Genomic DNA, 12,851 nt, shown 5'->3' with positions numbered 1-12,851 from the left:
GGCCTCTGGTTCTCTCAGGGTCCGGTTCCCCGTAGGTGTCGATGAGGCAGAGTGTCTGGGCCTCCAGAACCAAGGGCAGGAACCACCTGGGCCTCCTCTGAATGACACCCAAGCCTACACTTCCATCCTCCAGATTCTTTATTGTCTCAGTTGACTTCTAGGACAGAATATCCACCTTATGACACTGCTGCCACCGTGGGCCTAGAGCCCGACCCAGAGCAGCAGCAGGAAACTTGCAATGGGCTACAGCTTACTTTCAGGTTCATTACTGGCAGTGGGAAATGCTTCAGCACTTTATTGAGAGAAAGCAATAAATAACACTGTGATAAAAAGAGTTCAAAAGTAGACTGTACATACTTTGTTACATAATCAGGAAATTCACAAAAGATTAATAGAAAAACAGAACGGAAACAGTGACTGGTACAAATCCAAAGCAGAAACCAAATGTAAGGACATGCCATCCACCTGTGCACCGGCTGCATAATAAATAACGCTCCTTGATCTGAACACATTTCCTGCTGGCTTTTTAATATGCCATTTACAAAGTAAAAGTTACGGCGGCTACTCAGACAATCCAAAATGGCTATATCATCAAAATCTAAAAATGTAAGACTAGGTCCATTCTTTAAACATGTTTACAAACAAATGTAAAAAGATGATTTACCTAAGAAAAATAAGGCCTTTGTTAGAGTCGCACTACATAATTTTCAGGATCCCTCGCTGCCGTCTCCTCTGCACCACCGGCTTTGCGATGAGAGCACGGCGCCCGTGATTGGTCCTCTGAGTGGTTGTGTGGGCGCCCTGCCACCCTGGTTCCCAGGGGAGAGCGCGGGAAGCCGGCCCCAGGCCCCTCACCCAAGTCTTTCTCTTCTGGCTGAGAACGGTCCCCAGCGCATGGCTTCTGTCAGTCACTGCAGACAAGCGAAGCCCGCAGAGTCAAGGCTGTGAAAGTGTGACAGGTCCTAAGAAATTGTCTAGTGTTCTGCTAATCCTTTCAGTCCGAGTTTTATCAGCAGCTCATAGCTAACACCAGGTACTTTTAATCTGTTCACATCGCAGAACAAAGCATTTCGTGCTAGAAAAAGTACTGTAAGGTTAGTCATTAAAATACAACAATATTGCCTGACATCAGGTCTGCTTATTTCAAAGTGATTGTAGTGAGCTCGGGAACGTTCGTCAAGGATGATCGCTGTGTCTCGATGATTTCACAAACGCAGTAAAATCCTTTTCTCTGTCGTGGTTTATTATTACAAAATTAAACAATGATAATTACAAGAAATGCATAATTTACAAAAGCCCTATATCTGTTCATAAGATTTATACATACAAGCATTACAGTACATTCATTTCAAAGACTAAAATTAGATAAAGAACATGAATTGATTTGAAAGGATATTTATAGCCTGGATATACATGAAAAAGTAAGTAACTATATAAATGAAGGCATAAGTTTACATAAATATAAGAAACATTAAATTCTAAAATATTTTCTCTATGGTATTCATGAATTTTTCACTAATTAAAAACTCTGTAATAAAATATCTCAGGGTCCATATAACAAGTATTAACAGATTAAGGATTCCATTGAATTCTAAAATGCAGTCTTTGCTGGATTCAAAACGCTGCAGAGTCACCGGTAGAAGTAGTGTGGATAAACTGGAAAATAAAAACAGACAAAAAGCAGGTTTGAGCGTCGCCACACCGGGACGGGCTGCCCGCTCCGGTGCCCCCCCACCCCATCGCGGGCACCCACGCCTCCCTGACACCTCGATTCAGCCCCTTTGAGAATTTAGAATAAACATCAAGGACTACACATATCGAGGAGAGAATGCCTTCACTGACTTCCATTTGGCCTATGTCTAAAAGTCAATTAAAAAAAAGACAAAACCAATCAAAGATTCCAGCTGAGGTCTGAAAGCAGAGCAGAGCAGAACAGGGCCCCTCCCCCAGGGCCCCACACCACTACCTCCATGGGGGGCGGGGTCCCTCAGGCACTGATCCCTGGGGTGGCAATGCAGTTTTGTTTTGAAAAGCCAATCTCTAAGTGGAAAGGTTATTAGTGTCACAGACGGTAGAGTCGCATGGAACTCATACTTGGGGGCTTCTCTCACTCCAGAACGTGTTTACACAAAGCGAGCTCGCACCGCCCACTCGGGAATCACACGGATGCCCCTCCAGGTGTCAGAGCGGGGGGCTTGCCAGGTGCTCTCAACTCCGGAGGCAGCTGGCTCAGGGCTGAGTTCATGTTCTCTTCTGCCCAGTTCTGCTTTCCTGCCTCCCCACCCCCAAAAGAACATTGACAGACACTTCAAATGAGGCGGCAGTTTTAGGTTTAAGGACAAAGTGGAAATCCATGTTTTCTCCTTAAATACCAGGACACACTAACGTCTGTAGGACAAATTGGAAGCATCCAGCATGCCAAAATCCCCCTAACAGGTGCGGAAAGGCTGGTGTGTCTGCACTTTTTAAGCCCCTGCACTAGCTAGAGCGGGCTCCCGGCCCGAGCACATGTGCACACACCAGGGACCGCCATCGTCCTACTCACCACAGGAGGCCTCAGCAGGAGTAAGTCCTGACTGTAGCAGAATCCAACCTCTGCGTTCCTGACACGTTGCCTGTTCCGACAACCAGGAGAGGCGTGCAAACACAGCATGCAGTTAGTCTTGGAAGTCACACCAGGGCACAGGCACACACACACATTTTCACACCTACAACAGCTCCTATTGAGGGCTCCAAGGGAAACTTCTAGAGTGGGACTGGGTGAGCCAGACGGAGAATCGAAGTGGCACCAAGTGGGGTTTCACCCAGTGTCTCTTCATCTCCCAACAGCCCTGGGAGTCACGGGAAGTTCATTCCAAAACAGCAGCGACACATCAGATGATATAAAATCAATTTCGTGACGTCCATGTACACACACGACGCCTGCTCAATGTGATAAACTCTAGATGAACAGAGCAACTGGACTACTTCCCTGTCAGCCTGAAATACTGTACCTGCAGGAATGGCCTCATGGGAAACCCAGCAGTAACGCGAGCCGGCCCAGCCCACTGAGGGCGAGGGCGAGACTTCAGCAGGCGTGTGGCTTGAGGGAAGGGGAGGACACCTCACGGCAGGTAAGAGACCCCAGGGCGTGGTTTCAGGGGTGGCCAGAGGACAATGATTTGTCGAAGAAAACCGAAGCCCAACCTCAGTTTCTCCCGGGAACAATGTTCACCACTGATTTTCTCTGGTTAAGAAATACAGCGCATGGCCCAACAGATAAGCCCCCATTCCTCGCTGCGAACTGGACTAAGACACTTTAAGAAAATCTGTAGCAGTTATTCGCTGTTCCCAGTTACACATTTTCTGGTTTCCACCAGGAACACATTTTATTAATATTCTGCCGTGGTTCCAGAAAGGATGTTAAGACAGCTGGTGCTGCCGGAGAGAAAGGGGAAGCTTTATAAATCTTTCTGATTCTGAGAGCCCAGGAAACCTGCTGCAAGTGACCTCACTCCCTTATTCAAAAAGCCATTAAAATAATCAATCTTTACCAGGTTTATGCCTTAGCTATCATACAGGGGAAGTTACCTTCTATGTAACATGCTCCCCATGCCCTTTTCTAGCATTAGTTTTAATTTATCTAAATTCTAATCTCAATATTCTGCTAACATTTAACAGGAAAATGTGATTTGTAATGACGAAAATAGGAATGAAGCTATGAGGAAATAAGAAAGCACTCTGATTATTTAATAATTCAAAGGCCAAATTACAGTTAAAATTTATAAGAAATTATCTGCATGCTTCTTAAAAGAAAAATGCTACTTTTAAAAAGTTACTGGCTTTTCCTCCCATTGGGCATATTATTAAACACTGGCAGGCAGATGTGGCTTTTTAATAAAAGTGCTGCCTTGTAAGCCATTTTCATTAGGTATTCAGCTTAGCAAAGGCTTTGTATAAATGACTGCCTCTGATTTTTACACAGACAAGTGAGAGCTAAACTTATAAACCTGCTTATGGGGAGGGCTGATAACGGGAAAGCTAGTAAAACCACCACAGTGCATTGGAAAACCGCTCCCGTTCCTAGAGCGCACCCGACTGTGCCAGAAGAGAAGGAAGTCATCTGTAACTGCAGGGCGGCTCCAGCGGGCCGCCCCAGCTGACACGCACAAGGACGCGCGGCAAGCGACACTTTGTGAGTCAGCTTGTGGGACCGAGTCCTGGACCAGCAGCAGCAGCAGCAAAGGAGGAAACCAGGGTGACGGTGGAACAGCCAGGAGCTGAGGCGCAGCGCTCAAGGGCGGCACCTCCTCAGTGGGGACACTCACAGCCAGGGGCCCGCCAGTAACGCACGGCAGACTCTAAGGAGAATGTACGCAAAGCACCGTGTTGTCAAGGGAGGGTCACAGGCGCAATGTGAAACCGCCACGGCAGAGCTGCCAGAGCCGACAGGACCGGCTGCCCTGCAGTGAGGACTCCCAGAGTTGCCTCCTTGCTTCTCTCCATCCCTTTGTGACACAGAGGGACAAGGACAAATCACAGCAGGGACAGAGGGAAGAAAGGAAAGGCGGAGCTCACAGAGGTAGCAACCATGTCATTTAAAATGGACTGAGTCACCTTTCCAGTGTGGAGAGCGGTCCTGGGGCTAAGTACGCAGTGTGAAAGCTACTGCACTGGTGGAAGCTTCTCGTGCCGCCTGGTGCGCGCACACACACACCCACTCACACACACACCCACCTGGCACACGCACACCCACCTGGCACACGCACACCCACCTGGCACACGCACACACCTGGCACACGCACACTCACACATACCACACACACGCACTCACACACAGCACACGCATACACACACTCACACACACACACACTCACACACACCCCCACCTGGCACACGCACACCCACCTGGCACACGCACACACCTGGCACACGCACACTCACACATACCACACACACGCACTCACACACAGCACACGCATACACACACTCACACACACACCCACTCACACACCCCCCCACCTGGCACATGCATACCCACCTGGCACACGCACACCCACCTGGCACACACACACACACACCTGGCACACGCACATACCTGGCACACGCACACTCACACATACCACACACTCACACACACACCCACTCACACACACAGCACACACATACACACACACACTCACACACCACACATACACACTCACACACCACACACACCACAGACACACACACCGCACGTACACACACACCACACACACACATCCTTACAAGTTGGAGGTCAATCCAACACTCTGAGAACACGCAGTGCTTACCTTCACTAGCTGGAAGAATAGGAATATTCAACCAGACAAGAACTTAAAAAAAAAAAAAAATCTGTATTATCGTTAATCTTTTATCAACAGATGTTAGGACTGATTTTAAAACATGGAAACCTGGGCATGCGCAGTCCTCAGCTGCCTCTAACCTATTAAACCGGCCATTCTAGACGAGCACCACCGTGCCAGCCAAAACACTGCTCGTGCTGCCTACAGGCGGCGGGCTGGCCTGGCCATCACATACCATCCAGCTGCATCTTCTTTGGCTGCATAGGGGGTGAGGACAGAGAGGAGGTGACCCGGAAGTTTGCGGGGAGAGTCTCTGCTGACCCGGCAGCTAAACCACGAACGTCCTTTGGTCTAAATTTTTTTCTCCAAGAAGGTGCTCTCCTAAAGCTTTTATCATCATCCTGGTAAGTTAAAGGGCAGAAAACAAAACTGATTTTAAAATAAAGGACAAAAACATAAAGTTACCAGCCCTTCAACATTTCTTTTGAACTTGTCACTGCATTTCTGTTCACCTGTATCCAGCCCTGTTCTTGACAACCGTGTGATTTATGACCAAACCGGGCGCTTCTGAGAGTGCAGGGAGGCCTGGCAACACTTATGCTGGGATGTGTCTGGGCAAACAGGGTGGTCCTGGGCAAGGGGGGGTGTGCTCCGCCTCTCACCGTGCTCCACTTCTCACCTTGCAAACACCACCTTCTTACTGTATAATGTTTTTTATTTGTACTAAAAACCGTTTCAAGCTGTCAATAATTCCATCTTACGCTGAGCTAAAGCCAGCAAGTGCCTCTGTAGGGAACCTATTCTTTGTCAAACTCAGCTTTTCTAAGATCCAATCAAGAGAATAATGAATGACAGTGTGGGAATAAATGAGTCGTGGTTTTGTACAAGAGGACGTAACATTTTGTGCTTTTGAATATGCTTCTGAAACATTCCCCCAAAGCACCGGGCTCTGGGTGGGGAAAGACACCCAGGTGTCCCCAAAACAACTAACAGACAGACTCCATTCCTAGGCTGCAACCAGTGTTTCGTGATGTGGAAAACACTCTGAGGGGTATCAAAAATGACAACGGCAACAACAACAAAAACCCCTATCTTATTGAAAATATTAGTTTCTTAATAGATGACTTGCTAATAAAATGTAAGAGCGATGTGTAACTTGTAATGTAAAATTATCTCCACATTTAGAAGAGGTACCTGACTAAACAGTTCATACAAGTGTGACAAAATAATTCACATTTAAGGGAAATTTCAGAATCGTTAGGCTGAAAGCTTACTTCATCGAACCGTCTGTCAGTTCCCATGACCAAAAGGTTGTTAAACTCTCTTTCCAAGACAGCACGAGCCTGAAATGAGAACAGAACAACAGGCTGACATTTTCATCACTCTAATCTGAAGGCTGTCAGCACATCACAACTGTTCCTCAAACCAACTTTTAAAAACCTGTTTGAAAGGCGATGAGAGCCTTGAACCACGACTGTTCTAAATCCAGAAAAGTGGAGTCTGTGGATGCGCTTCTGTGAACAGGGATCCACAGTCTCTTGGAAATTAAACTCTGTGCTGTGTGGGCTGGTGCATGTGGGAAGGTCAGGGGTACTGGCGAAAGATACACCCTCTTCTGTCACATGAAACATTTCCTGATCCTCTAATAAGCCCATGAATCAAAAAGAGGTACACAGGGCAATTACCCACTGACACACAACTAATAGCCTCCACCTGGCATACCTACGAACATTTCTCTTTCCACATAAGAATTAAATATGTCACTCGTATGAGCATACGCACTTGAAGCTCCCCCTTATTTTATTGAAGACTCTCAGGCTTGCGATAGAAAATGGAAAGAGGACAGGCCGAAGTACTGAAGAACGAAGCGCTGCTGACTGGAACTGTGATTACGGATTCAGTGTGGAGACAGACTGCTGGTTGTCTGAGCTTCCGTACGCCTGGTCTCCATTCGGACACTGGCTCAGTGTCTCAGCAGGAGAACCGCCTGAGCGCGGGCGGTGAAGGCCCGGCGGCTCGGTGTTACCTGTGTGTTCTGCGTGGGAATCTGTAACAGCAGGGCCAGCGCGCTGAAGTCGAAGGTCTCATCTAAGGCCAGCAGGGCGCCATGCACGCCGCTCTCCAGCAGGTTGTTCGCGTACTCTTTAAGGCCAATCGACAGGATCCAGCGAATCACTCGATCGTTGCTCCAAACAAGCACATCTGCAGGTGAGTAAGAACAATGGTAGAACCCCCTACAACTAAGATTGAAAGGACAACAATTTGACCATTGTTCCCCCAATAAAGTCCTGTTCCCCTTCCCCAATAAAATCTTTAAAAAAAAAAAAAAAAAAAAAAAAAAAGAACAATGGTAAACGTGGCTCTGGAAAGCTGCCTTCATCACGCACGTGCTGTGACAAGGGCCAAGGGTCCTACACGGTCCTGGCCCTTCAGTTCCCGACAAGACAGGCTCCACGGGAGCTGGGGCACAGTGCTGCGCTTAGACATGGACGCCTCGGCCCTTGTCTAGTCTTGGAAACCTTCCACTAGGACTCGTTCTTCTAGTGAACCCGAAAGGAATAGAGTTATGTCCATTCGGTGTCTAGAGAGCAGGCAATGAGAAGGATGCAGGGTCGGAAAGCAGCAGCGCAGACAGGGATGGGAATGCACGCCAGGTGCCCACACAGACTTCAGAGCACTGGAAACACTTGCTTCCCACCACGGGGTGGGCACCAACTCGAGCACCTTGCTCCATTCAATGCAAACCTCTCCCTTAGAGTCCTGAAGCCTTTGTTGTCGTCTCATTGTAAACAGAGAGACACTTAAAGATATTCTCAGCATACCAGAGACTTTGGGGGAAGAGCTTGTATTATGCAAAGCAGTGAACGATTACGTTTGCTCTAGAAGAGATCTGAAAATAGTCTCTTTGCAAAATACGGACAGATGATCACCAATTACTTTCAAAGGCAGCTTTTGTCAACTTTAAAGATTTAAAATGGACACAGAAAACAAATGAGAGTTTTACAAATTTCATTTCCAATATCCTTTTCTGGATAAAGGGTGTGCACGCACACACACACGCACAGTAAGCACTGGCCATCGGTTTTCCTCGTGACTCACAGTAACTCAAGTCTGACTAGACTATCCTTCCAATGGGCCATTGCCCCGACCACATTTTCATATCCCATTCCTTTCTTAGGAAGAACTGGAGGTGAAAGCGGCACTCACAGGTTTGTGGTAAGAATTAAATGAATCCACCTATGAAAGTTCTTGGAGTTGTTCAGTAAGTTCTTTCTCTTATTATCACAGTTAGTAGTGGTATCTTATCACCAGTGCTAGTGATTTCTGTATGTTCTGAGCATTCTGAGAGATCTGACGTCGAGCTCAATCGCCAGCACCTCACTTCAAAGCACACTGCTGTCCCCGATCAGTCAGAGGCGCTGCGAGAGGCTCCCCGTCGGAGAAGAGCAGCCTTGTCTCGGGCTGAACACCCAGGCCCTCTGACACGCCCGCCCGCTTTCTAACTGAAAGGCCTCTGCCTTCTTCCTGCTGCAAGGAGCTCCCACTCCATCTCAAGGCCCAGCTGACATGTAAACCCCGGGAGCAGAAGCAGCGTTGTCAGTCTGTGCTTCTGAAGTCCTTGCACGAACGGCCAGAGCCATCCTCCTCACACTTCAACTGAGTAGCCGCAGCAGGGCCTGTTCGTCCGCGTGCGTGGCAGCACTGTCAGGGACAGGCCCATGTCCTCACAACAGGAAATCACTGACGTTGTCGGGAAATGCTCACCTGGACACGGTCAGCCTACACACTGATGGGAACACGAGAAAACAGGCAGAAGCTCTGGCCACACGGGAAGAGCTGAGCAGCACTCCCTCTACCCGGGATCCCCCCTCCGTGATCACGGCAGACTCGTCTTCTCCACTTAAAGGCTTTCCTCGTTTTTCAAAACTAGGAAATCACTGAAGCTGTGAACATACTGGGAAGCAGACATATGCTGAAGCAATAAACATCATGTACTAGCCTTTTATTTCATTCTGGCTTTCTTCTCTTCTTCTTTCCAGTTCTTTTCTATCATAATTTAACCTTCTCAGGCACATAATTCCGCACTGGAAACTGTTTCTATTTCCAAAAGAAAAAAATAAATAAAATCAGAGATGGCAACAGGCACAGGTCTCTCCGCCAACTAGTAAGGAGTGCTCACAGTGCTTTACCTGTGAAAACTGTCCACCATCTTCAGCTGCCCTCGCAGGTCTTTCTTCGTCAGGTGGTCCAGCATGCGGGCGTCCACCAGACACTCCATGAAGTAGCTGCGGTACTGCGGGAGCCCCAGGCTGGGCAGCCACTCGTTGCCGATCCACTCGTGGTTCATGTCCCCGTAGGCCAGCGTCTGCTCGCAGTAATGAAGCATCATCAGTGCAGAGAACACTCGTGGAAGAGGTCACAAGAGCAGTTTAAATAATCTCTAACTGGAATTCAAATCTATTACATATTTTCAAAGGCTAAACTAACTAATGGCAACACTGTTCATTACAATTTCAAAATAACCTGCTCTTATTAACTACCTTTGAAATGTGCTAGTAAAATTGTATGCAAAAGGAATTATACTCTTAAAAACCTGTGACTGGTTGTTTATAAATTTAACCTATTAACCAAACCACAATAAAACTGTAACTGACTACACATTATCTTTCTGCAATAGTTTTATGTATAATAACATAACACCAAAGAATGACCACGGCTCATGAACAAGTTTGAAGGATCAATCTAATGCTACTTATTAAAATGTCTCTGGCTGGTTTTAACTTTACTTTTAATACTTCATTTTCCAAATTTCCTTAATAAAACGTGTTAATTCCAAAATCAGTTAAACTGAATTAAAAAATAGTTTTAAAAGAAGAGATAAACAACAACTGATGGGACTGAAAAGAGAAACAGAGAGACGCACAACTGGTCAGAAGACCTCAACCCTCCTCTCTCAGTAAGTCAACCATGGATGGAACAAGGAAGCCCAAATAAACAACCTCAGAAGGGGTGGGAGCCCTAAACAACACTGTCAACCAACCTGACTTGACATTTTATAGATCACTCTACTCCATAATAGCAGAATACATTCTTTTCAAGTACGCATGGAACATTCTCCACGATAGACAAATCTCAACATACATCGAGAGGCTGAAATCATACAAATTATGTTCTTTTATCTCAAAGAATTAAATTAGAAATCAATAATAAAAAGGTATCTGGAAAACTGCTAAATATTTGGAACTCGGCATACTTCTAATAACCCATGTGTCAAAGAAGAAATTACAAGGGAAATGAGAAAATATTTCTAATTGAATGAGTGAAACACAATATATTCAAAAATTGTGGGACGCAGCTAAAGCAGTGTCTTGAGTGAAATTTATAGTATTATATAATATTAGATGCTTATGTTATAAATGGAGAAAGGTCACAAATCAAGACTTTATCATTCTATGTTAAAAAACTTGAAAAAGAAGAGCAAATGAAATCTACAGCAAGGAGAAGAAAGAAAATAAAAGAGCAGAAACCAATGAAACAGAAACCGGAAAAACAACAGAAAATAAAATAATGAAACTAAAACCTGATTCATCAATAAAATTGACTAACCCCTCACCAAAGTAATCCAGAAAAAAAAGACGTTACCAATATCAAGAATGAAAGAGGGGGCATAAATACCGATCCTACAGACATTGAAAGGCTAATAAGGGAAAACTGTGGACAACTGCTAAGCAACTTAAATAAAATGGGCATATTTCTTGAAAGACATTGTCTACAAAAGCCACTCAGTAAGAAACTGATAACCTGTATCTACTAGAATTCTAATTTATACTTATAAAACTTCTCACACATAAAATCATACTAAATGGCTTTACTGGTGAATCCTACCAAACGTTTATGGAAAAAAAAAAGCAATTCTACACAAACTATTCCAAAACAGTGAAGAAGAAATGCCTAAATCATTCTATAAGGCCAGCATCAGTCTGATAACAAACTAGACAAACGTGTTACAAGAAAACTACAGACCAATATCCCTCATAGACACAGATGCAAAATTCCTTACAAAACATTAGCAAATCAAATCAGTAATATATTAAAGGGATAAGATGTCATGACAAATAGCGTTTCTCTCAGGAACGAACGTAAAGTTGGGTCAACATTTGAGAAAAAAAATCCATGAAATTCACCATATCAACGGATTGAAAAGAAAAACCACGATATCATCTCAAAATATGAGGAAAAGGCATTTGACAAAATTCATCATTCATTTACGGAAATCTCAGTATTTTTGGAATGGAAGAAAACTGCCTCAATCTGATAAAGGGCATCTACAAACAACGGAATGCTGACACCATCTGTAATGGCGAAAGACTAGGTATTTCTCCCTAAGCTCAAGAGCAAAGTAAGGATGTCTGCTCTCAGCACTTTTACTCAGCAATACTGGAGCTCCTGGCCACTGTAGTAATAAGGCAAGAAAAATAAATCAAAAGCATATGAATTGGTAAAGAAAAAAACTGTGCTTATTTGCGGATGACCAGATGATCAACGTAGAAAGTGCATCTACAGAACAGCTGTCAGAACTAAAGTGAATTTAGTCAAGTTGCAGGGTATAAGGTCACTATATTAAAAGGAACTGTATTTCCAAATACTAGAAATGAACTGGAAATTGAAATTTTAAAAATACCATTTACAATGTCATCAAAAACTCTGAAACCCTTAGGGTTAAATCTAACAGAATACATGCAAGCTGTGTACAATGAAACAGAAATAAGCACATTATATGTATAAACATACATATCAAAGAAAGGGAAGATGACGAAGCCACGTTCACAGGAATTCTGTCCACTATGGAGTCCTTGGGAACAGGAACTCTCACCTACCACCATGTTGTGTTGAAAATACGGCCTCGAATCTAATTTATTATTTATACCAACCAAGCTGGAAGGAACAGCTCAAACGCCAACAAAAGTGCTCAGATTCTAATGGGGGAAAAAAAAGTTTCACTATTTGCTCTAAACAACCATGACTGAGAAAAACAGCAAGCTTTTTGGGGGCTTCACCACAGTATCATGTTTTTTCACTCTTGCAAACCTTACTCTCATCTTGCAGGCCTGCCACCCACAGCATGACTGTCTGCTGTTGTCTAAACACGTATTTCCAGGGAAGCAGGACCCTCCTCATTTTTGTTTCCTCACTGTCTGCTCTACTCACGCGTCTTCAACGGTCAGTAACGTGAGCTCCTGGGAGGGCCAGGCCCACCAATCCCAGGGAGAACCACGTCTCCTCGGCGGCCATGACAGCCTTCTGGAAAGAGCGCGTGCCAGGGCTCTCATGGGCTACAAGGGGCAGCCATGGCACAGGCTCTGTAAACGACTACAAGTACAACTCCGTGTTCTGAACTCTACAGTGTGATACGGCAGACACTGGCTGCTCTGTTCAGCCCGGTGTTTCTGCAAGCGGCAGTCTCGCACAGAGAGCGAGCGTGCTGGCGCTACGCGCTCAGTGGAAGCCCCCAAGGCCTGGAACACACTGATGTGTTCTTCCCCTGAG

General features: G+C 45.4%; 1 protein-coding gene across 7 annotated transcripts in view; it reads right to left on the bottom strand.

The window, feature by feature from the left end:
• Positions 1-269: 269 nt before the first annotated feature.
• The window catches only part of PPFIA1 (PTPRF interacting protein alpha 1), an 83,556-nt gene continuing 70,974 nt past the window's right edge, over positions 270-12,851 (bottom strand). For 5 of the 7 annotated variants that reach the window (XM_074336869.1, XM_074336873.1, XM_074336870.1 and 2 more), the window contains 7 exons: positions 9,494-9,669; positions 9,304-9,401; positions 7,330-7,505; positions 6,578-6,646; positions 5,539-5,704; positions 2,546-2,615; positions 270-1,656 (listed from right to left, as the gene is read on the bottom strand). In XM_074336869.1, coding sequence (XP_074192970.1) covers positions 2,557-2,615; positions 5,539-5,704; positions 6,578-6,646; positions 7,330-7,505; positions 9,304-9,401; positions 9,494-9,669 — 744 coding nt within the window. In that variant the 3' untranslated portion in view covers positions 270-1,656; positions 2,546-2,556. The remainder of the gene's footprint in view (positions 1,657-2,545; positions 2,616-5,538; positions 5,705-6,577; positions 6,647-7,329; positions 7,506-9,303; positions 9,402-9,493; positions 9,670-12,851) is intronic. The other 2 variants (XM_074336871.1, XM_074336875.1) reach the window with 1 other exon arrangement.

This window comes from Rhinolophus sinicus, linkage group LG06 (assembly GCF_036562045.2).
Source record: "Rhinolophus sinicus isolate RSC01 linkage group LG06, ASM3656204v1, whole genome shotgun sequence".
In the NCBI taxonomy this organism is placed as follows: Eukaryota; Metazoa; Chordata; class Mammalia; order Chiroptera; family Rhinolophidae; genus Rhinolophus; species Rhinolophus sinicus.
The sequence above is the reverse complement of the archived record's forward strand: the minus strand, read 5'-3'. Positions and strand labels throughout refer to the sequence as shown.